Here is a 20,816-nt window from a genome sequence, read left to right as displayed (position 1 = left end):
AGATCGTCAGGGAAATTGTAAAAAGGCTCATCAATCATTTGCTGAATGAATAAATGAATACGTAGGAGAAGAGTTATGACGATGTACTATTTATTGTGAAAATCAGTGAAGAAAGAGACCATGGTTGGAAGCAACCGATAATTTGAAATGGAAGCAAAATGTGCTATTATTATTATTATAATTATTCATCATTATTATTATCTTTGCCGTTATTTATTGCCTGAAGTATGCCAGTTACTGTACTCAGCCCTTTAATATGTTATTTTTGGTCCTTACAAAAGCCTTTCAATGTAGGTCTTCAAATTTTCTTTTTATAGATAAAGGTCAGGAGGTTAAGTATCTCGCTCACCATCACACTACCTAGTTGAACCAAAGTAAGTTTGACTTCGAAGTCTGTGCCCTTTTTATGACATTAGAAGGAAACAGAAGTCCAGATTTTACATGAACTAGTAGTAAACTCTGTCCCCTTCCTATGCCAGCTCCTGCCCTTTCAGCGCTGAATCCCCTAAGCCAGACCAGAGAAGCCCCAACTGCATGTTTGGAGATGGGGTATTTCCACAGTGTGGGTATCCATGACAAGTAGTTTCTATTACTTGGGACTTCAGCAAGCCTATGCTTTCATGGATTGGTGAGTGAATTTCACCATCGTGAATTTCACCAGTGAATTTCAGCATCATGAGCAATATTGTTTTTGTAGGAAAATACATTCTTATACAAATTCTACCAAATTCCAATAGGAAATGGCCTGTATTTCTCACTTTAACTAATTAATTTCTTAAAAACTGATAATTATTCAAAGGTAGTGGAAACTGGTTTGATGATATATCTAACCATACAGACTTAAATTATATAGAGACACTTAAAAACAACTACAGCATTTTCTTTCAAGCAGGATCAAGTTTAGGTCTAATTAGAAGATTGACTCTGTACAGAACCATCAGAGAGAAAAAAATAATGTTTATACTATTCTATTTCTTTATAAAATATTGATTTCTGTTACTATTAAAGTAATGCATAATCAGTGCAGAAAACTTAGGAAATACAGAAGAGAGAAGAAAATCATAACACTTTTATTCCAACACGGCAGACGTGCCCAGTATAAAGACATGAATACGATAAGAATATATAATGTCACATATGCATATAAGCACACGCCCCCACAATTGCCCTTTGTCCATCAATCTATGGTTCTAATATTTAATAATACAAGTTTTGCACAATCTTGCGACTAGCTGCTTATACAAAATTTCGGTTCCTGCAATTATCCCTAGAGTCCTCAGGGGAGAGCTTAGGAAGCTCCCTTTACCCTCAGGAATTCTCCAAGCATGCTCTCCCTGGCACCGCTCCTGGGCCCCTGGGAACAGTCACGCCTTCCAGGTGCTGCTGTCTCCTGCTCAGCTGCAAACCGGATCCCTTGAAATGACAAAGCTACTTTCTGTTTTGTCATGAAAAGAAAATCACCCCTTCCCTCTGACCCTTAGGATTATATACTTACGGCGGGTACCAGGGCAGTGCTGTGTGAAGTCGGCAGGACTTCAGTGGAAGTTCCCTTACGGCACTTTTTCAAAGAGGAATCCTGATGCCATGTAACTCAGAAATGAGTCTAATGAAAGCTCAGTTGGGGAACCACAAAATCATTTCCACCTTCCATGGCCCAAGCCTTTCTTACTGGGTGGAAGTCTGTGAGGCTGACTTCCGGTCTCACGAGGAGTTCTCCCAAGTGGTTCTCAATCCTCTTACCTTCGGGGAGGGAGGCTGACCTCCCTGGTTTGCTGTATATGACCAGAACTGTAATATTCCCAGGGGGTCTGAAATCACGGTTATTAATGCAAAATGGAGCTGACATAGAGCCTTATTAAAAAGGTAACGGACAGTATTACATGGGATAATATTTGTAAATTCTCAGCACATTGCCTGGATCATAGTAAATGTCAGTACACTCAAAAGATGTTGGCTGTTGCCATTATTTTTTGATATAGCTTTAAAAAATTATAATGTATGCATTTTGGTCACTAATTAGTTTTCAAAAGCACATTTTAATAGTACTGTAATATTCCACCATCTGGGTACCATAAGGAATTTAACCATTTCTTATTGCTGGACGTGAAAATTGTTTTCAATTTCTAACCAGTATACATTGTGACAATGAGCATTTTTGTACATAATTCTTTGTTCCCATATCTGATTTTCCCCCTAGATTCCTAGGACTTAGAATTAGAGGCAAACATGGAGGCAGTTAAAATCTCTTAGTCTCTCTCAGCTCTGTCTGGCAGCCTAGGGGCAACAATTATGTGTTCCTCAAACCAGCCTCCTTTTTGAGGTAGTTTCTGGAAAGAAATCATTAGTGGGATGCCTGGGTGGCTCAGTTGGTTAAGTGTCTGCCTTCAGATTTGGTCATGATCCAAGGGTACTGGATCAAGTCCCAGATGAGGGTCCTTACTCAGCGGGGAATCTGCTTCTCCCTCTGCCTGCTGCTCCCCCTGTTTGTGTGCTCTCTCTTTCTGACAAATAAATAAAATCTTAAAAAAAAAAAGTCATTAGCTCGTGCTTTGCTAATACTTTTGGTCACGCTGTCGTTTTAAGTTTGTCTATCCTCAAGGCGGAGTGTGGGTGTGAGGGTTGGGGGCTGTGGGTGAGGGTGGAGTTGAAATGGCAAGTTCAAGGAAGCATGTCCCTTGGGCTACCATGTTAAGCTGGATGTATTGTCCTATTATTTAATGGGATTGGTATGCGATGGACATCTGGGTGTGGCTATTTTTGTAGGTCCTGAGGGCACTGCTTGATTGAGCTAGGCCTGAGAGCTGCAGAGGGCCAAGTTTGCTTTAGCCATGTCCCCCACTTTGCTCCTGGTGCCTGCCTTCCCTGCGGGTGACCGTGCTCACTGCTGCACACTGCTTGAGCTGGTGCCCCCTATACCCTGGGGACGTTGCTGTTGGTCACTGCTGGGCAGCAAAAGGTAGAGGCATCTTAGTCCAGGAGTCAAATGAGTCAGCGTGTGGCTTGGGCCAGCCGCCCACAGTGAGACAGCTGGGAGAAGAGGAGGGCGTGTCTGGGGCAGAGCGTGAAACTGACCCCAGTACATACCTCCTCCCTCACTGGCTGGTCCCTCTTTTCCACCTTCTCCAGCTGATGGCCACTGGACACAAATTGTGCCTGCCACCTGCCATGTGGACAGCCCACCCCAGGCAAACGGGGGTTTGGAGTTTTCTATCTTGTGATAGGATATATTTATAACATCATACTCCTATGATATCCTCCATTTTGTCTCTCTGTGGGCAATGCCTAAAATATTTACTATCTGGAATCGTTTACTGGACGTGTGGTTTAAATTGTCATAGAAATAGCTACTCAGTGCTTTGAGATATTTTCTTTTATACCCATTCAAGGCACAAATAATGTCACTGGCTATTATCAGTGTGAACTTGAAAATGAAGAATAAGCAAAGGTTTTTGGTTAAATAGTAAAATACCGATTAATGTGCATTTTCCCTACCCCTCATGCCTTATTTTCTCTGTGGTTAAATCTGTCTTGGTCTAAAACAGTAAAAAAGAGGGAGAGAGGGAAAAGATAACACTGGAAGATTTGGAATACTATTTTATTAAGTAGAGAGATAGAAACCAGGTTACACTTTTGAAGATTCGAAGAGGTTGAAACTACAGATGTGGGGGAAACTCTTTGGTGAAGGAAATTGGGGATGATTATCAAGCCATGTTAGAAATTAGTTTATTGGTTTATCATTAATAACATATGAAAGACCCTCAACTTACAAGGTTGTTACACTTGCAATATTTATTTGAAAGTTGTTCAGAATAAATGTTCCTCACAAAATATTATAGGAAAAACTATTTAATTTACTATCATCTATTTACCATCCAATGCAGTGAAAAGAGAAAACAAAAATCTTTACCCTAGTAATAATTATATAAAATAATTAAATTTAATGTATGAATTTTGTAAAATAGATGTCCTGGAAGAAAAGTCTGTTGGATAAAACATGAAGATGGAGATCAGCAATGTGAAATCTGTGAACACATCACAGCATTTTCAGGGCTTCTAAGCGTCAAAGTGGGGGTGACAAAGAGGTGTGGATGGTGTCCGACTTTAAAACAGTAAGACAGGTGTGCAAGCTGGTCTTCTAGAACTCAGGGTGTACTGGTATTTTTGCCACTCCTGTCTGATTCAGGGTCCTCAGCAACCTTGTGAAGCAGAAACCACAGGCAACAGAGATGCAGTTCCAATCAGTGATGGCGGAGTTCGCCCACCTGGTGAAGAAGTGCTGCCAAGCAGAGACAAGTGACATGTGTTTCCGGGAAGAGGTATCCCTGTTTCCTTGTCTGTGCTCTCAGTGCGCTTAGGATGTACTGAAGTTAAACAAAAAATACTTTCTCCATTCCAATTGTGAGTGAATGAGGAGAAAGTCACAGTCTATGAATTGGTGTAATCGATTGCATTCAGGTTTAGGATATGTTAATATTTACGTTTATTTGAGGAAACTAGCAGGATGAGACATGGATAGAGATGAATACCAGAGTCATGACACCGGATGGAGTAGAGATGTTTAGGAATTGGGGGTGCAAGGAGGAAGGGGGGACTGAAGACTTTGGTAACTGTAGAGAAATGGTGTCCTTGGAATGTTGTGAAATTTTAAAGAAATAACAATTTAAAAACCTGTGTGGGCAAACTGTAGTTTTGTTCTAGAAATTTCTACGCGCACAGTCAGAAATAGTCACCAATTGTAGTTGGGGGCTTAACTAAGGAGCCAATGCAAAGGATTTCATTTTCTCAGTGGTCAGAAGATCGTTAGAAGAGGGGTTGAAGAATGGAGAGGAAAGAACGATGACAGAAAAGAGTATCTGTGCACACCCACCAAACTGACTCCCAGCAGACTGTTTTCTATAATTCATCTAATCGCATGTAGTTAACAAGTAAATGATTTTCATTTTAAGTCGTGGGACTTAAATTTCTAAGAATATCATGGTAGGATGTGGCACAGAAAATTCACATAAATTCATGGAGGGGACCCAGGACAAACGGTTGTCCCAGGGACATGACTTGAGGAGCAGAAACTCAGATATAGTAGATTATAGTATCTGAGTAGAGGGATGCAAAAATGCAGGTAAAATAAATACATAAGTAAAGCAGCCTTTATAGTGCAAACAGGCTGGGAATGGTTTGGACCAGGATTCAGTTTAGCAGTGACCCAGGGAAATGCTTTCATAGGTAACAATTTTCATGAATTCTTAATTACCTTCAGTGGCTCTTTCCTACCTATTCAGCTAAACTGTGCATGTGTTTATGTTAAAAATCATATATCTATGGTCTAGTCAAGGGCAGGCAAACTACAGCCCTTGAGCTAATGGACTCCGCTTCCTGTTTCTAGAAATAGGGTTGTATTGACACACAGTCGTGCCCATCTATTTACATATTGTCTAAGGCTGCTTTCTGTCTACAACGGCTGAATTAAGAAATTGCAGACTGAGTAGTTGTGACAGAGACTGTATGAACTGCAACTCCCTAAATATTGACTATCAGGCTGTTCACAGAAAAATTTTACTGACTCCCAGACTCGCTGATACACAAAATCAAAGTAATCACCTATGTTAGAGTCTATTTATTTATTTATTTTAAGGCCTTTTTGCTTTTTGTAAAGCATTCAGAAAACATGTTTCCACCTGACTAACAACCCCATAGCCACACAGATCAACACTTTGAAGAAGGAGGGCCTTGCCTGTGAACTCCCAAGGGAATTTTCTTGAAGTATTCTCGCTCCTGCGTAAAAATACCACTTGCTTAAACTATTATTGGTGAATAGCACGACAGGAAGATTTCTGCGTGCTTTTCCCCACACTTTTTGCCTAACAGCAATCTTTAACTCAATGGTTGGAAAGCCCAATTTTTTTCCCTTCTCTCCTCTCCCCTCTCTACTTTCTTTTAGGATTTCTCCCCCAAATTAAGGGAGAAAAAAGAAGCTATCTGAAGAATATATCATGTTAATTAAAATTTGCCAGAATTACTTCTTCGGATAAAAATGCTTGTTATCTGTAATTATGCATTATCTCTAAAGTTTGGTCAAATTTACCCTTGTCTGATTATTCTCGGGCTGTGATTCTGAAATATTAGGGTGCATCAGAATCAATTCCAGAGCTTACTAAAGCAAAATCAGCCTTTTATACCCACTGGGCATCTGATTGAGTAGTTCTGGGGTGGGGTCTGATAAATTGCATTTCTAACAAGTTCCCAGGTGCTGCTGACGCAGCTGATTTGGGGACCGCTTTAAGAATCACTTTGCTAGGGTGCAAGTGACTAATTATACACTGTTCCCCATCCCCTACCCATATTTCCTATGCCCAACTCTCAGTGAGAAGCTGGAACCAAGGACAATAGCAGAAATAATGAAACAATTGGAAAGTAACATATTTGTGAAGAAAAGTGAAAGAATTTAGGGATATTAAATATAACGATAAGACTGGAATATTTTAAAAAATAACCTTATAGTTTATGAACAGCCTTAGCAAAAAATGTGGGAATAGATGAGCGAACTATTTTAGAATCTTATCATCAAGAAATCGTGTCTTTGTACTTCTATGTTTATCAAAGGAGTCTAGGTTTGACTATTAGTGCAAAGGAATAATCCCTAGATACTCCAGGAACCCCCATGAACCAAGACCCCAGAACTGAAGAGACTCAGCCAACTGGCAGTTCGTGCATGTTCCAAGTTAGCTAGAAAAGACGAACCGCTCCAAGGACCTACAGGCATTTTCTTTGTTTTCTTTTCTGAGATTTTAATAGTTGATTATGTGAGCCTGTTTTGCCTGTTAAAAGAGGAAGTGGGCAGGTTTGAAGACTGCCTTTCTAACTATGGCTATTGGGAGGATAAAGCATTTTAAACAAGATGGAAGACATATTTTAAGAAGAGAAATTCTAAGGAGAAAAAGGGTGGACCAAAGTCAATGTTGGAATGTTGGCAAGAGTACAACTGAAATATATAAAAGGAAAGAAAATAAGACACTCAGCTATACAGTGTGAATTTGGATCACCCAAAGAAAAGGCGTCTCACATTTCATGAAATCATAACATGAATTGTAGACATCAGCAGGTTCAAGGAGAAAATTCGACTCACAGAAATTCTCTCTGCCAGGTCAGTGGGGAAGGATAATTATAGCCTGAGAGATTTCTCTATCAACCAACAGAATATACTATAGGAGAAAGTAAACATGAATTAGTGGAAAGGTGGGCAGGTTGAAACAATGCTTTGAAAATAATACATGAAATTTAACAATGGAAGTAAAACAAGGTTCTACTGTTAGACGTGACTTAACACAGGTTCATGTGGAAAGATCTGCCAGTTAAGTAGTCTGTACTTAACAACTTGATGGGTCTACTATCAGAGCTCCCGCAATCTTGGATGTGTTTCCGAAGGAGAAACAAAGCCAGGTAAAGCAACGTGATCATCCCAACCTATGTGCATCAGGTCATTCCCGGTTACTACGTTCAGTTTCTTATAATACATTACACACGTTTTGAAAATTATGTAGGTGATACATGAACACAGTAAAAGTTCAAGCAGAAGAGCCGGGTGCATTTCCCATTCCCAAAGGGTAACCAATTTTAAGTTTCACTTTTAGCTCCAGTGATTACCATCATCGCTTTAACAGTTTCTTAAAATATTAACATCACATGATGATTATAGTGTACTTATGCTAACTTCAAGAACCCTATCCATAGACACTTTCTTAATTTATTTAAAAGTATTTTTAATTCTTTTATTGGTTATATTTTATTTCTTGGCCCTTTAACACCACTTGGCATCTAATGATTCTCCAGAGCATAGTTAACGCGTCTGAACTTCCTTTGACTTGCTTGCCAGCTCTTCTTTTTTAAGCTATAAAAACCATTACTTCTACAGTGTTTGGGTTTATTTATCTGCATAGTAAATATAAGATTCATATGCTTTGTTCATAAGTGGATGCTAAAACCTGGAAACCATTAAATGGTATATTTAATTGTGTGTTTACTTGGAACATTATTCATATCAGTACCACGAATGGATTGACCAACGGAATGACTTACCCTGTTAAAAGGTGTAGAGATTAAACGAAATCTCTTTTCTTACCTACTAAGCTGCAGAAAATCATGCCACTTGTATTTAGTTTTGCATGTTTGGACTATGATTCCCCAGTATATCCTCCTGTTCTGGGGAGTTACTAATTGTCTTTCTTTTTCTATGTTGGCAAATAAAGCACTTACTTTCATCATACCACTAAAATGTTTCAGGTTCTTAATAATACAGTTTTTTTAAGCGAATAGTCTGTTTTCTTAAAAGTATATATCAAAAAGTGGTCTGACTTAATCTTTCAATTGGATCTAGTTATTTCTAGGAGATTTGTGGCTGTCCACATGGGGTTTCATTTTACTATAATCCTGGGTAAATTAGACTATTTCTAAAATCTAAAATACTATTTTATGTTTTTTTTTCTTGGATTATTTTATGCTTTGATGGGCTACCCTCCTAACATAGATGTGCATATGTATGTATGTATGTATGTATGTATGTATTATTTCAGAATGAGCACCTGGGAGATAACCTTTCTAGGTCCTTGCATTTTAAAATACTATTTTGTCTATGTATTTGCACAGTATTTTTGCTGATATGTCAATGGGGGTTCTTTAGGTGTAAATAATAGGATCAAACTCTTGCTAAGATTAGTTTATTGAAAGGATAGTGGTGGCTATAGGAATCTTCAGGAAGTTTGAAAACAGGCTGGGCAGCAGACAAGAACCAAAAGCAACTCAGAAATCAGTGACTTTCTGGTCTTTTACTGCTGTGACATATCATTTAATTATTCTGAGATCCTATTTTGTACTTCGAAATATTGGTCAATATCATACTGATGACTTCCTTCTTTTTTCTCAGCAGTTCATCAATATCTCTTATGTTGATTTTTTTCTTTTGAGCATTGATAAGGCTTTCTTCTTTTTTAAATAGTATTTTTACCACGATTGCACTGGGATTTTGAGATGAGAGACGATACATTTTAAAAAGACACTGGCGAATTGTTATGTCCAGAGAGTATTTAGAGCGAAAAAAGGATTGAGAAGCATGTCACAGGGATATGGAGAAATTGACTGGTAATGTTTATTCTAAAGTCTCAGGTTGGGTGACATGATAGCGGTCTACCAACATGTCTAGGATTATAGGAAATCAGAGTGACTCATTTGGTGTCAGTGTAAGGAAAATGTTTCCTCTTTCATTTCTCTGCTCTCTGCATTCCATCATATGAGTCCATAGTTTATAAAGTCTTCCTTGGACTTGGCCTCAAGATGTCGAGTTATCACCCCTTATTTCATGAAGGACATTTCTCATGATTATGGTAGTTTCTCTGATGCCTTTCTTCTACCTTACTTTTCCCAGAAACGTCCCCCCTGCCTCCACATTTGTTATCATTACAAATTAGAAATTTACTGAACAACTGTGAAATAAAGTCGGGAAGGACAGATATGGAGAAATATGACTTTCCCCACTCTTGTTAGGTTCAGAGCCAATGAAGAAGATTAAATATGAGGGTCTTGAGGTTAAGCTTATGGGAAAATTTCCCATGAAGATGGATTTAAAAAGTCATGGGTTACCAAAGAAACAAGGATCCCTTAAACTGGGGAGCTCTTTTTAAAAACAAACTTAAATAGATTCCAGTCTCTAGATGATTTTGGTGTGGTCTGTTTGAGGGTCAGAAGAAGGACTAAATTAATAAACTTCTAACCATGTCCCACAGGCTGCTAGGAGCTCTTAGGAGTGCAAGTCATCTATCAGCTAGGGGGTGTGTGTGTGTGTATGTGAGTGCTAAGCTTAGCAATGGAGTGCTAGGGGTCCCATTCCCACTTCGCTAAAAACAAGTTAACTTTTATCAATCTCTCTGGGCTTCCACAAATGACTTTTATTTGAATAAAGCCTGTACAGGTAAAAATTTGGTAAAACTGCTGAACTTAGCATAGAGGTCAATACCAGTATATATGAAAGCAGTAGAGACACTGATCAGTGTTAGTGATTTTGTTCGTCTTGAGTTCTTATACCTGATTATATAATGATTTAACATGGGATTAGCCTAGAGCAATTTTAAAATGCAATGAGACACTGATGTTCATTGTCTATCTTTACCCTATAGCAAGAGTGCCATATTTTTGTGAGGAAAAAGCAAGTTTCTGTTTATTCCAAAACTGGGGTCCTGAGAGTGAGAGAGGCATTGTAGTTAGCTCAGTCCTTAAGCTCAGACACTAGGCCGTGAGAAATTCTAAGACCTTGAGCCAGGGGCACATTAGAGCCCCTCTCGAGCATATAACAGGTAAGTCTTAAAGATTTTCTATTTGGGGATCATAGACTTCCAGATGTTTTGTTTTGTTTCTCTTTTTCTTACAGATGTACTAATTTGCTTTTTTTTTTCTAGGGGTCCAAACTGATTGAAAAGTGCCAGTCTCTCTTGGGAAGCAAATGATTCCAGAAAATGTCAACATAGAGTCTTTGCTGAGATCTGCCTTTTATTTTTCATGACTAATGAAACCCATGTCTAATGTTCAAAATACAAATCAACAACATCATTTTACAGCCACTTTATGAGTGGCTCAAGGGTCCTCGCCAGGCTATACTAAATCTCCCCTTTTCTACTTAGCAGAGAAATCTACTTATCGTAACCCCAATACAACAAGTTTACATTCTTCCTTTCTCCCAGAAGCTTTCAGCTTCTCAGAAGCAGGACCAGAAATATGAAATCAAGGGGCCTTTCAACACTTCAGGTAGATGCAATGAGCTGCCACATCTCGCTGGGAACAGGCTGCTGGGTTTCCAGAGTGAAAAAGACCCAAGTGTAGCTTTGAAGTTTCTGTCTATCCCACTGCTGAAAATGATTATTGATGCACTGAATGGAATGTGCTTTATATTGAGTTACCTTTATAACTGCCTTGACTTTTTTTTTTTTTTTGGAAGAAGTGTGGAACTGGGAAGGTGCTTGGAACCACTATTCATTCATCCAATAGATTTTTAGTGGGTGTCTGCCGTGTACGAGGCATGGTTCTAGGAGCTTGTGACACATCAGAGGCCAAACAGAACAGAACAAAATCCTTATCTTCATAAAGTTAACCTTCCAGTGGAGCTTGGTGAAAACATGTCTTTCCTTCTTTTTGTCTCTTTCTCTCACCATCAGTTAGACTTGAACTAATCAGGACTTTGCCTCGTGCCTATGGCATTGAACACATTATGAAATCAAGAAAATATTTAACATCCTGTTTGCCAAGAGTCTTTGAGTTACTAGCAAAGCTCCAAAAGGTCAGGACTGAGGTGAGCAGTAGGTCCCGTGGGCCGTACATTGTCTCCTACGTGCCAGATAAGTCTGCTTTTGCAATAGCCGGTGTCCTAAGACACATAGTTAGACTTAACTTCCGGCTTGTAGTTGTCGCTGGCATGAGAAGTAACAGCTGGCATGTGCTATGTGCCAGATATTCTTGTAAGTTTTTACCTGGAAAAACTCAATCGATCCTCATCATGATCTAATGATGATCTAATTATTAACCTTCCCAGTCTACAGACCAAGACATTGTGCACAGAGAGGTTAAGTAACTTGCTCAAGTATTCTCAGGTGGCTTGGAACCAGGATTTGAATCTAGATCATTCATCTCCAGAAACTGGGCTCTTCACTAGTGCATTAGTGCTCCTTTGTCATGTCAAGGAACATCATTATCTGAAAACTCAACGCCAGAGAAATCTTCCTGAAGCACTCATTGCAAATGGTGGCAGTTTTCTCTTCACAGTATTGAGAAGACAATGGCTAATTCCTTCTGTGAACAGTTAACTAAATATCTAGTGCTGTCTCTGTTAACCATTGTCTCTGCAACTTAAAGCCTTAGCCTTGGAAGAATTCCTCACATGTTCATTCAATTTCTCATTCTCTCCTATCCATCTCATTCTCTCTCTCATCTCTCTTTTCCCTGATATAGATTTGTGAATTCCTTTTTGTATGTGTGCTCTCTTCTTTAAATTTTTTAATTGACCTCTAACCCCCTTTACCCATTTTTCCCATCCCTCCACCTTTAACCTTTACCCTATATATGTGATGCTGACATTGGAACCCAATGGGGGCCCTAATGTTTATTAACTCAAGCTTTCAGTGATGATTTGTAATAGTAGTCTTCTCCCCAGAAATCTTGGCATATATGACATAATGAACTTATCATTTGGACTTACTATTATTTTTCCAGATAATTTAGTGTATAATAAAAACTAAGCAGTAATATTTTAGTGCTTATGAAATAAATAAGCTTACTTTGATTATAGAAAAAATTTTTTAAAGATTTTATTTATTTATGTGACAAAGAGACAGCCAACGAGAGGGAACACAGCAGGGGAGTGGGAGAGAAGAAGCAGGCTCCCAGCGGAGGAGCCCAATGTGGGACTCGATCCCGGAACGCCAGGATCACTCCCTGAGCCAAAGGCAGACACTTAACGACTGCGCTACCCAGGCACCCCTGATTATAGAAAAAATTTAATCCTCATTATAGTGTACTTTATTTTATTTATTTATTTTATTTGAGAGAGAGAGAGAGCATGTGCACACACAAGTGGGAAGAGGGACAGGGAGAGAGGGAATGGGACAAGCTGATTCCCTGCTGAGGGTGAATCTTGACACAGAGCTTGATCCCAGGACTCTGAGATCATGACCTGAGCCAAAGTCAGACACTTAACTGACTGAGGAGGCCCAGGTTCCCCCATTTCACTTGACTTTAAATAGTTTTTCCTCATTCCAGTGATTTCAACATGTTCATATACATTAGCAAACTAGATCCAAAGAAACGTTTAAGTTATTACGTGTTCCATACACTACTAGGTGCAATAGAGCATAATATGAATATACTAAAACCAGATAACTAATGAATTTATACAAGAGACAAACCAATAAAGAATTATAACAAAGGGCAGATTTCAAACTTTCCAGATTTCAAGCTTCCAGGAGCAGGGCTAACTGATAATGTGATGCACCGGAGTCCAAGATCACACATTGTCACGGAGACCAGGAAAAGTCGTGGAAGGAGTGACTCTGGCCAAGGACTAGAAACGCCAGGGTTTGAAAAGAGATGTGGTGGGCTGTGAGGTGTTTCGGGGAGTAGTGAGTGATTCAGTTTGGCTGGTTTTAAGACAAAAATTAAGTAGTTGTGGGCAGTAAGGCCTAGTGGAGGATAAGGATACATGGTGGGCGGGGGCATACTGTAGTTTAATTACAACAACAGCTAAGATTTATCACACTTGTTACATGTGAAGTGCCAGCCTTTGCATGAGTTATTCCTGTAACTCCCACAACTGTCCACAGAAGTAGATTGTCAACTGTCCACTGCCAGATCCAGGGAGTGTAGTTGAGAGTGAGCTCATAGATTAGAGTGGTTAAGACGGCGGATTCTGGAGCATGATTCCAATCCTACCTCCATGGGTGGCTTTCTTCTTCTTCTATAAATCTGGGTTGAAAGGGTCATATCTTTGTGGGACTATAATAAACACTAAATCAGTTAGCATATGTAAGCTGAAAACACTGCCTGGCAAATGGCAAGTGCTCCTAGTGTGAGTAATCTGAAATTGCTGCTTTTGTAGGTTTAAACTTGACAATTTCAAATGGCTCCATCTAATAAGTATTAGCTATTCTTATTTAGAAGACAGACTGGTGATGGGTAGTAAGGAGGGCACATATTGCATGGTGCACTGGGTGTTATACGCAACTAATGAATCATGGAACTTTACATCAAAAACCAGGGATGTACTGTATGGTGACTAACGTAATATAATAAAAAAAATTATTATTAAGAAAAATAGAAGACAAACAGATGCCATTGAGGGTTTTGTCCTGATTGCATCCCATTCCTTCCCTTTCACATGTAGATATAGCGACATAACAGTTACACCTGCCATCTTTTCCACCTCATCAACTGCCTTGAAAATGGACTTCTTTCTCCTTCAGTTCCGGAAACCGACATTAATGGCCCTAAACAAAATTCCATAGCAACACTGCCTAACTATTTCATATAGCCAAGAGATAATAAAATATACCATCAAATTAGGGGAAACCATTCTGAAAAGATTCTATATTTCTTTTACTACTGGGTCAGATTTGTGAAAAGGAGGCATACATACAGAAGATTTTTAGAAAAAAATATTTCCTAGAACTCATTCACTCATTCTTTTACTCACTGATTCACTAAGTCATTAAGTCTTTTATTCAATTGATTTTTATCAAGCACTTCCTATACACCAGATGCAGCATTAAGTACAGTGAAGTATACAAAGATGAATATAACAGGTCCTCTACCATCGGTAAGTATAACATTACCTGGGATTGAATCTGAACTAATACGTAACTAGTAGTGAAATATGTGACCCACCTAGAACAAGGATAAAGAGTTTTATGACAAAAATTTATATCCCATATTATGCAAAAATGCTTCCGAACAAATTTTTGTCTCAGGAATTATATTGGTTATCTATTGCTGTGTAACAAATTACCTTAAAATTTAGCAGCAACAGACATTTCTTTTCTCATAGGTTTTCTGAGGATCAAGAATCCAGCAGTGGGCTAGCTGGGTTTTCTGGCTCACGGTCTCTCATGAGGTTGTAGTCATTCGGTTAGCCAGGGCTATGTCATCTGAAGGCTTGACTGGAGCCAGCACAAGGCCCACTCATCTGGCTGGGGATGGGAGGCCTCAGTTGTTGCTGACTTTGGCAAAGTTCTCCATTCCCATCATGCAGGCCTTTCTCTAGGGCTGCTCCCAACATGGCAGTTGGCTTTCCCCAGGGCCTATGATCCACGAGAATGAGCAAGGAGGACTCCGCATGTTATATGACCTAGCCCCAGAGTCACAAACTGTCACATCTGCTTTCCTCTATTCATTAGGATTGAGTCACTAGGCCCAGTCCATTTGCAAGGTGGGGAGTATTAGGTCCTACTCTTGAAAGGAGGAATATCAAAGGCTTTATGAATTTATTTAAAACTACCAAAGAAGTGAAGTTAATATCTTATTAAATAGATGTTTTTGCATCTAGAACTCCGTGCTTTCTTGTACTTGCTACTTTTTGTTAGTAACTTTCCTTTTTTTTTAAAAAAAAGGTTTTACTTATTTATTTTAGAGAGAGAGATCGTGAAAGGGGGAGGAGTGGAGGAGGATGAAGGAGGGGGAAAGAATCTCAAGTGGACTCTGCACTGAGTGCAGAGCCCGATGTGGGGCTCCATCTCACAACGTTGAGATCATGACCTGAGCAGAAACCAAGAGTTGGACACTTAAGTGACTGAGCCACCCAGGCATCCCTGTTGATAACTTTCTAATCGTAACTTTTCTATTCCTAATTTAAAAAGTAGCACATGTTTATTATAGAATATTTAATAATCATGAAAAAATAAGAAATAATTCACCCATAATTCTATAACCCAGATATAACCACATTTAATGTGTTTTTGGTTTGTGTGTAGGGACAAATATTAGTGTAAACACACACACACATAAACATATTTTATGAATAAGAGATATCTTGAATATTTGTATGTATAGTCTTACTTAGATATGTAAGAAGAATTTTCTTCTTTAATAAAAGTTTATTTGGAATCATAATTCTAATATTTGCATACCACTCTATGGGTAATTTTTTTCCCCTTCTTTAATCATTTTCTTTCTATTTTTGATCCTTTAGGCTATTTACTTCCTTTTATGACAATAGCAATATAATAAGCAATAATCCTTGAATAATGTCTCTGTATGCCTGGTTATTTCACGATAAGATCCTATAAGTTGAATTATAGGATGAACTGACTACCAAACTGCTTTCAAGAAGTTATAGCCATTTGTATTTCTACCACTAGTTGGAGTGGTTATCTCATTGTCATTTTTTGAGTATTTAATATCATTTCTTAATCTTTGCTAATAGACCCAAAAGTGCATTTTGCTTTTCTTTACCTTGTGTTTTGTTGACATGTCAGTTATTTTATTGACTCTGGGCTCCACATTCATTCATAGCTGTTGGTTCTGTGAAAATGGACGTGGACCCTTTAAATGTGTTTCTTTTGCATTTTGCGTGATGACGGGCTTCGTCAATAGAGGGCGCTGAAGAAACACTGAAGGAGGAAGTTTGGGCTTTCCTGATTCTAGGGGCCGACTGGCAAGGCTTCTGGGAGGTGGAACTTTGTCCTCCACTGCTTTGCCCGGAGTGCTTTCTCCAGGATAGTTGCCTGTAGGGTGCAGCTTTCTTTCCCATTTGTGTCCCCGGCCCCTTCTCCAGCTTTTGATTTGGTGTGTGGTGGCATAACCTGAAGCTGAGCCCAGGTCAATGACCTAGCACGAATCACAGCTCTCTGCTCCACCTCCTCCATTCAGGGCTTGCTCACAGAGAGATTCCCCCCCACCCCGGGGGTGGCCATCTAGGAAGCCCCTGGCCCAGCCTCTGTCCCACACAGCTTCGGAGATGCTGCAGCCCAAATCATGCACGGAATTGCCCTGGGTTCCTGCAAAGGAAGCCCTTTTAGCTCCTAGTCCAGGCACACCTGCAGGAGTACCCCTGATTCTTTGTGCCCCCTAACTTCCCACAGACCTCCAGACACGACACTATGAGACCTGGGCCTTGGGCCTGCAGAGAATCCCCCAAGGCCCTCTGCACACTTGCCCACTTACCCCAGCTGCTCCGCACCCCAAAGGGCTGTTCTCCTTTGTCCTACGACTGTGGTGCTAGCAAGCAGCAAACTTCTCCTCTACCATAGGCTGCAACCACAGCCTTTCTGGTGAGTTCCGAACCCCTGATTCCAAACCTTCCCTTTTTGGGGTCCTCTTCCTCAGTCTTAGGGTACCCTTTGGAGCTCTCTTTCTTTCTATTCTCCTATCACCACAGCTTAATTCTTTATATTAAACTTCTCCTGCTTAAATTACTGTGTTTCTATCTCCTTACTGGCCACAAACTAATACAGTTGATCTCCATTAAGATACAAGTCCCTCCTCACACACACTTAGTAGCTATTTGTATTTCCTTCCCTGTGATTTTATTTTTTATGTGGTTCCTTTTTTTTTTTCTTTCCACGTCTTGGTATTTTTCTTACACATCTTGTAGACTTTCAATATATTAATGCTTAATCTTCTGTCATTTATGGCAGGCACTTGACACTATTTCAAATTTTTTTATAAGTATACTGAATTTTAACTATTTCATTTGCCCCATTTTGGCAAGATGAGACCATTTTCTTATTAACTGATAGCTGGAAAGATAATGAATCAAGCCTCTGCTTTCCTCAAGAAAAGATTTCTTAAGACTTAAAGGTCATAGTACATTTTTGCTTTCATCCAGTTTAGGTTTCGATTTTGGTGACACTAAGAAGTAACACCTTTGTCTTGACAATGGTTTCGCATTTTATTTTGATAATGAATCTTCCACCTTGGGCGTATTACACACAACCTTTCTCCCTTAGTACATGTAATGTACCCAAACAATTTAATACAATGCTTATGAGGAATGCAAATGGACGTAGTTTAGAGAATGGAATAGTGTTGCATAGAACTCCATTCTAATACAGAGTTCATAAATAAAATCATAGATGATACTTGTGGCATTCTCAGTGTTTGTTTTCAAATTGGTTCTAGCAGACTGTTAAGTACCTTGAGGGCTGTCTCGTGGAATGGGTTGTCTTGGGGAAAAAGGGCAGAACTCCAGATTCCTTGCCTACCTTCAGCTGCAAGTTTTGCATTATCCATTGTTTTCATTCGGCAATGAATGGTTACTGTGGGCCAAATCTTATCCAGCTGATTAAATATATTGAGCCTCTGTGGTATACTTGTTTAGAAAAACAAAGAAAACTAGTTCAACTGACTTTAAAAATGCTTAAGAATATTTTTGAAAGTCATGAGTAGAACAGAGGGGGGAATAAACGGCTGAGGTTGAGAAAATTGCAATTTGGATTTCTTAACAGAGCCCATAATCTTTTCCATCCCAAAGGACAGATAGCTCTGATGTTACAAATAGCCAAAAGCCCCCGACCATCTAGAGACCATCCTGGATTTCGTAAAGCTGTTAGAGTTTTCAAGGAGCTGTGAAACACTGTCCCCCTCCGATTCCTCGATAGGGTGCTTCTTCTTTATTTCAAGAGCTGGAAACTTTTACTTCTGAGAATCAGTTGATGTTACTCTAGTTCTCTTGACAGTTTGAGCTAAAAAAAGTTCAAGTTACACAACGTCTGAAGACACCGTTTAGATTCGAGTTCATTGAGTGTTTTACTATTAAAGTATTTGGAATACACAGTATCCAAGCTTGTTTCAGTTACTGAAACTAAATTGAAGCCGCTTTCAGTGCAACTGTGAACCCTAGTTAACCTCATCACTTCAAAGAGAGACAAGCTTTTTCAACATTCAATTTCCTACAGATTCAAGTTCATATATATTTGTATGAATGCAAGGGTCGAAGGCATGCATTCATCAAATGGTAATATCCCTCTGATTCTGTTGAAGTGTTTCAGCAATTGCAGCCCGTACTGCTAAACCGTTGTCTCCGTTTTTACTACGCGTTTACTTTGAAGGCATTTCAGTATAATAGCCTTTTCTGTACGGAATCTGAAAATGAGAAGGAGAAAAAGAGCCATTCAAAATTGAACACATTTTGTGCACTGGGCCTATTAAAGGAATAGGCACCCGGCATGCATGCTCCTGACTTACTTGGCTATTGTTCTTTGGATCTCTCTCTTCTCTTCTTCATTTAATCTTTGAAGGATGGATTCCAGGAGAGAAAAATGAAAGTTAATGTACTGAGCCACCTAGAAAGGGAAAAAACAAAATGAAACAAAAAAGAAAGCAGATTCTGTGAGAGGTGCTGAGTCAGGAGGAAGCAAAGACAGAGTCGGGGTGACAGTATCCATACATCACTGCTAATTTCTTCCGCATCTTTATCCATGAGGAAAATGCGAGCATTCTCTTTGGAGGGTCCCTGCAGGAGCCTATGCAGCAGCGGGACATCTGTCTTCTTCAGCCGTCTCTGCTCTGCAAATGAAAACAAGAATCAATGATAGGCAGGAGTCCGTCCTAGAGAGAGAGAAGAAAGATACGCCGTCCATTCATTTTCTTTCTTTAGCTCACACTGGAAGAAGACCTAAAAAGAACATACAACAGGAAGCACTCATTCAAATGAGTAAATTAAAATTAAAACCTTCAAAGAAAAAGACTACAAAAGGACTCCTTTCTCTTGCTATCTCTTCAACTTGACTCGTATCTCAGATAATTCAGCCTTGCCTCTGGTTCGGATGTTCGGACAAATCTCCAGTTCTGTATATGCTTTTATCAAGCCACACACCCACAAAATTCTTTATAAGTTTTCACTCATTCATTCATTCATTCATTCACTCATTCATTCATTCAACAAATGTTTACTGATTCCTTCCTAGTTCAGTTACTGCATTTCCATCTTCCCAGTTGTTCAGGTCCAAAATTTTGTAATCATCTTCCATGATCCCCTTGTTTCTCATCCCAATCCAACCCTTGGATCATCCTTAAAAATATATTCATAATGTTTTTTACATCACAGGTATTTTTATTATTTCATTCATCTGAAGGTTTCATCCATTCAGCCATAATAATGAGATGCAAAAGAAAATAACTTCCAAAATGTTATATTCCCAGAACTTCAAATTTCCAAAAGTTATAAATACTCCCACCCACCAAAGCACTTCCAGCTTTCTGTCAAAATAGTTTCACATCCGTGGTTTCATTTTTATCAAAGTGAAACATGAACAGAACACAGTGCCCTTACATTCATCTCTTTTCCTCCTTCCTCAAATATTTTTTGAGCTCCTACTATGTTTCAGGCATTGTTTTCTGTGCGGGGCACTTTATAAAACAAAGCAGAGTAAAATCATTTCCATCATGGACCTTACATCCTAGTGGAGGACACAGAGGTTAAGGGAGATAAACCAACAAAACACATCATGTATTAGTGATACATATGCAGAAGAAAAATAAAGCAAGGAAAGGGGTAGAAAGAATATGTATGTGCAGATAGGTGTGTACAGGGGACACTTATGTAATTATTGATAGGGTGGCTGAGAAAGGCCTCACTGAAGACATAACATTTGAATAAAGACAGAAGGAGATGAGGTATGGAACCATGGAGCTATTTGGAGGGAGTGTGTCCCAAACAGAGTAAGTAAGTAAGTCAGGCACCCTGCAGGTCAGTGCATGCTGAATACTATCAAAGAGCAGCAAGGGACCAGGGTGCCAAATATGAAGATGAGGGAAGCGTTATTCAAAGTTGAAGAGAACGTGTAGTGGGACCAGCATAAAACTCTGGCTTTATTATGGGAAGAGAGACCACTGGAGGATTTGAGAAGTGATGTGACATGGTCTGACTTACATTGTTAAAGGACAGTCTGTCTGCTATGTTGAAATAGACTGAAAGGGGAAAAGGGTAGACCAGTCAGTCCTTTCTACATTGCCATTTATGAAATCAATTACCTTGGGCTCTTAACAGTCCTAAGAATCAGAACTGTTCTCATCCCCTGGGTGGGACTTGGAGAGAATCTAGAGCACAATTAAAGTAATATTATTCATTCTTGTTTCCACAGAGTCAGAGTTCGTTGCTTTAATTCTGCCACATTTCTGAAGTGAGGGAGAAGCCTGATAATTTAGCTCATCTTATTAACCCACTAGAATCCTCTTCTGACTGCTACATCTTATAATAACTTGGTTTTGCATCGTCAGTTTGTTGTGTTCTTAATATTACAGAGCAAAGTTTCTTGCTTCATGAATTTGTTTCTGGGATAATCATTAGAAATACA

General features: G+C 39.2%; 2 protein-coding genes across 10 annotated transcripts in view; one reads left to right on the top strand and one right to left on the bottom strand.

The window, feature by feature from the left end:
- The window catches only part of LOC100472552 (alpha-fetoprotein), a 44,981-nt gene extending 32,705 nt beyond the window's left edge, over positions 1-12,276 (top strand). For 2 of the 5 annotated variants that reach the window (XM_034671736.1, XM_034671735.1), the window contains one exon: positions 10,440-12,276. In XM_034671736.1, coding sequence (XP_034527627.1) covers positions 10,440-10,452 — 13 coding nt within the window. In that variant the 3' untranslated portion in view covers positions 10,453-12,276. Of the gene's footprint in view, positions 1-4,183; positions 4,317-8,986; positions 9,130-10,439 lie in introns of those variants that run through there. The other 3 variants (XR_004628851.1, XM_034671733.1, XM_034671734.1) reach the window with 3 other exon arrangements.
- A 3,569-nt stretch (positions 12,277-15,845) lies between these two features.
- Positions 15,846-20,816, bottom strand: part of RASSF6 (Ras association domain family member 6) — a 49,691-nt gene continuing 44,720 nt past the window's right edge. For 4 of the 5 annotated variants that reach the window (XM_011236368.3, XM_034671707.1, XM_019809247.2 and 1 more), the window contains exons 9-11: positions 18,908-19,026; positions 18,706-18,803; positions 15,846-18,603 (exon numbers count right to left, since the gene is read on the bottom strand). In XM_011236368.3, coding sequence (XP_011234670.1) covers positions 18,528-18,603; positions 18,706-18,803; positions 18,908-19,026 — 293 coding nt within the window. In that variant the 3' untranslated portion in view covers positions 15,846-18,527. The remainder of the gene's footprint in view (positions 18,604-18,705; positions 18,804-18,907; positions 19,027-20,816) is intronic. The other variant, XM_034671709.1, reaches the window with a different exon arrangement.

This window comes from Ailuropoda melanoleuca, chromosome 11, assembly GCF_002007445.2.
Source record: "Ailuropoda melanoleuca isolate Jingjing chromosome 11, ASM200744v2, whole genome shotgun sequence".
Taxonomy (NCBI): domain Eukaryota; kingdom Metazoa; phylum Chordata; class Mammalia; order Carnivora; family Ursidae; genus Ailuropoda; species Ailuropoda melanoleuca.
Note: the sequence above shows the minus strand (reverse complement) of the source record. Positions and strands in the feature narration are given on the sequence as shown.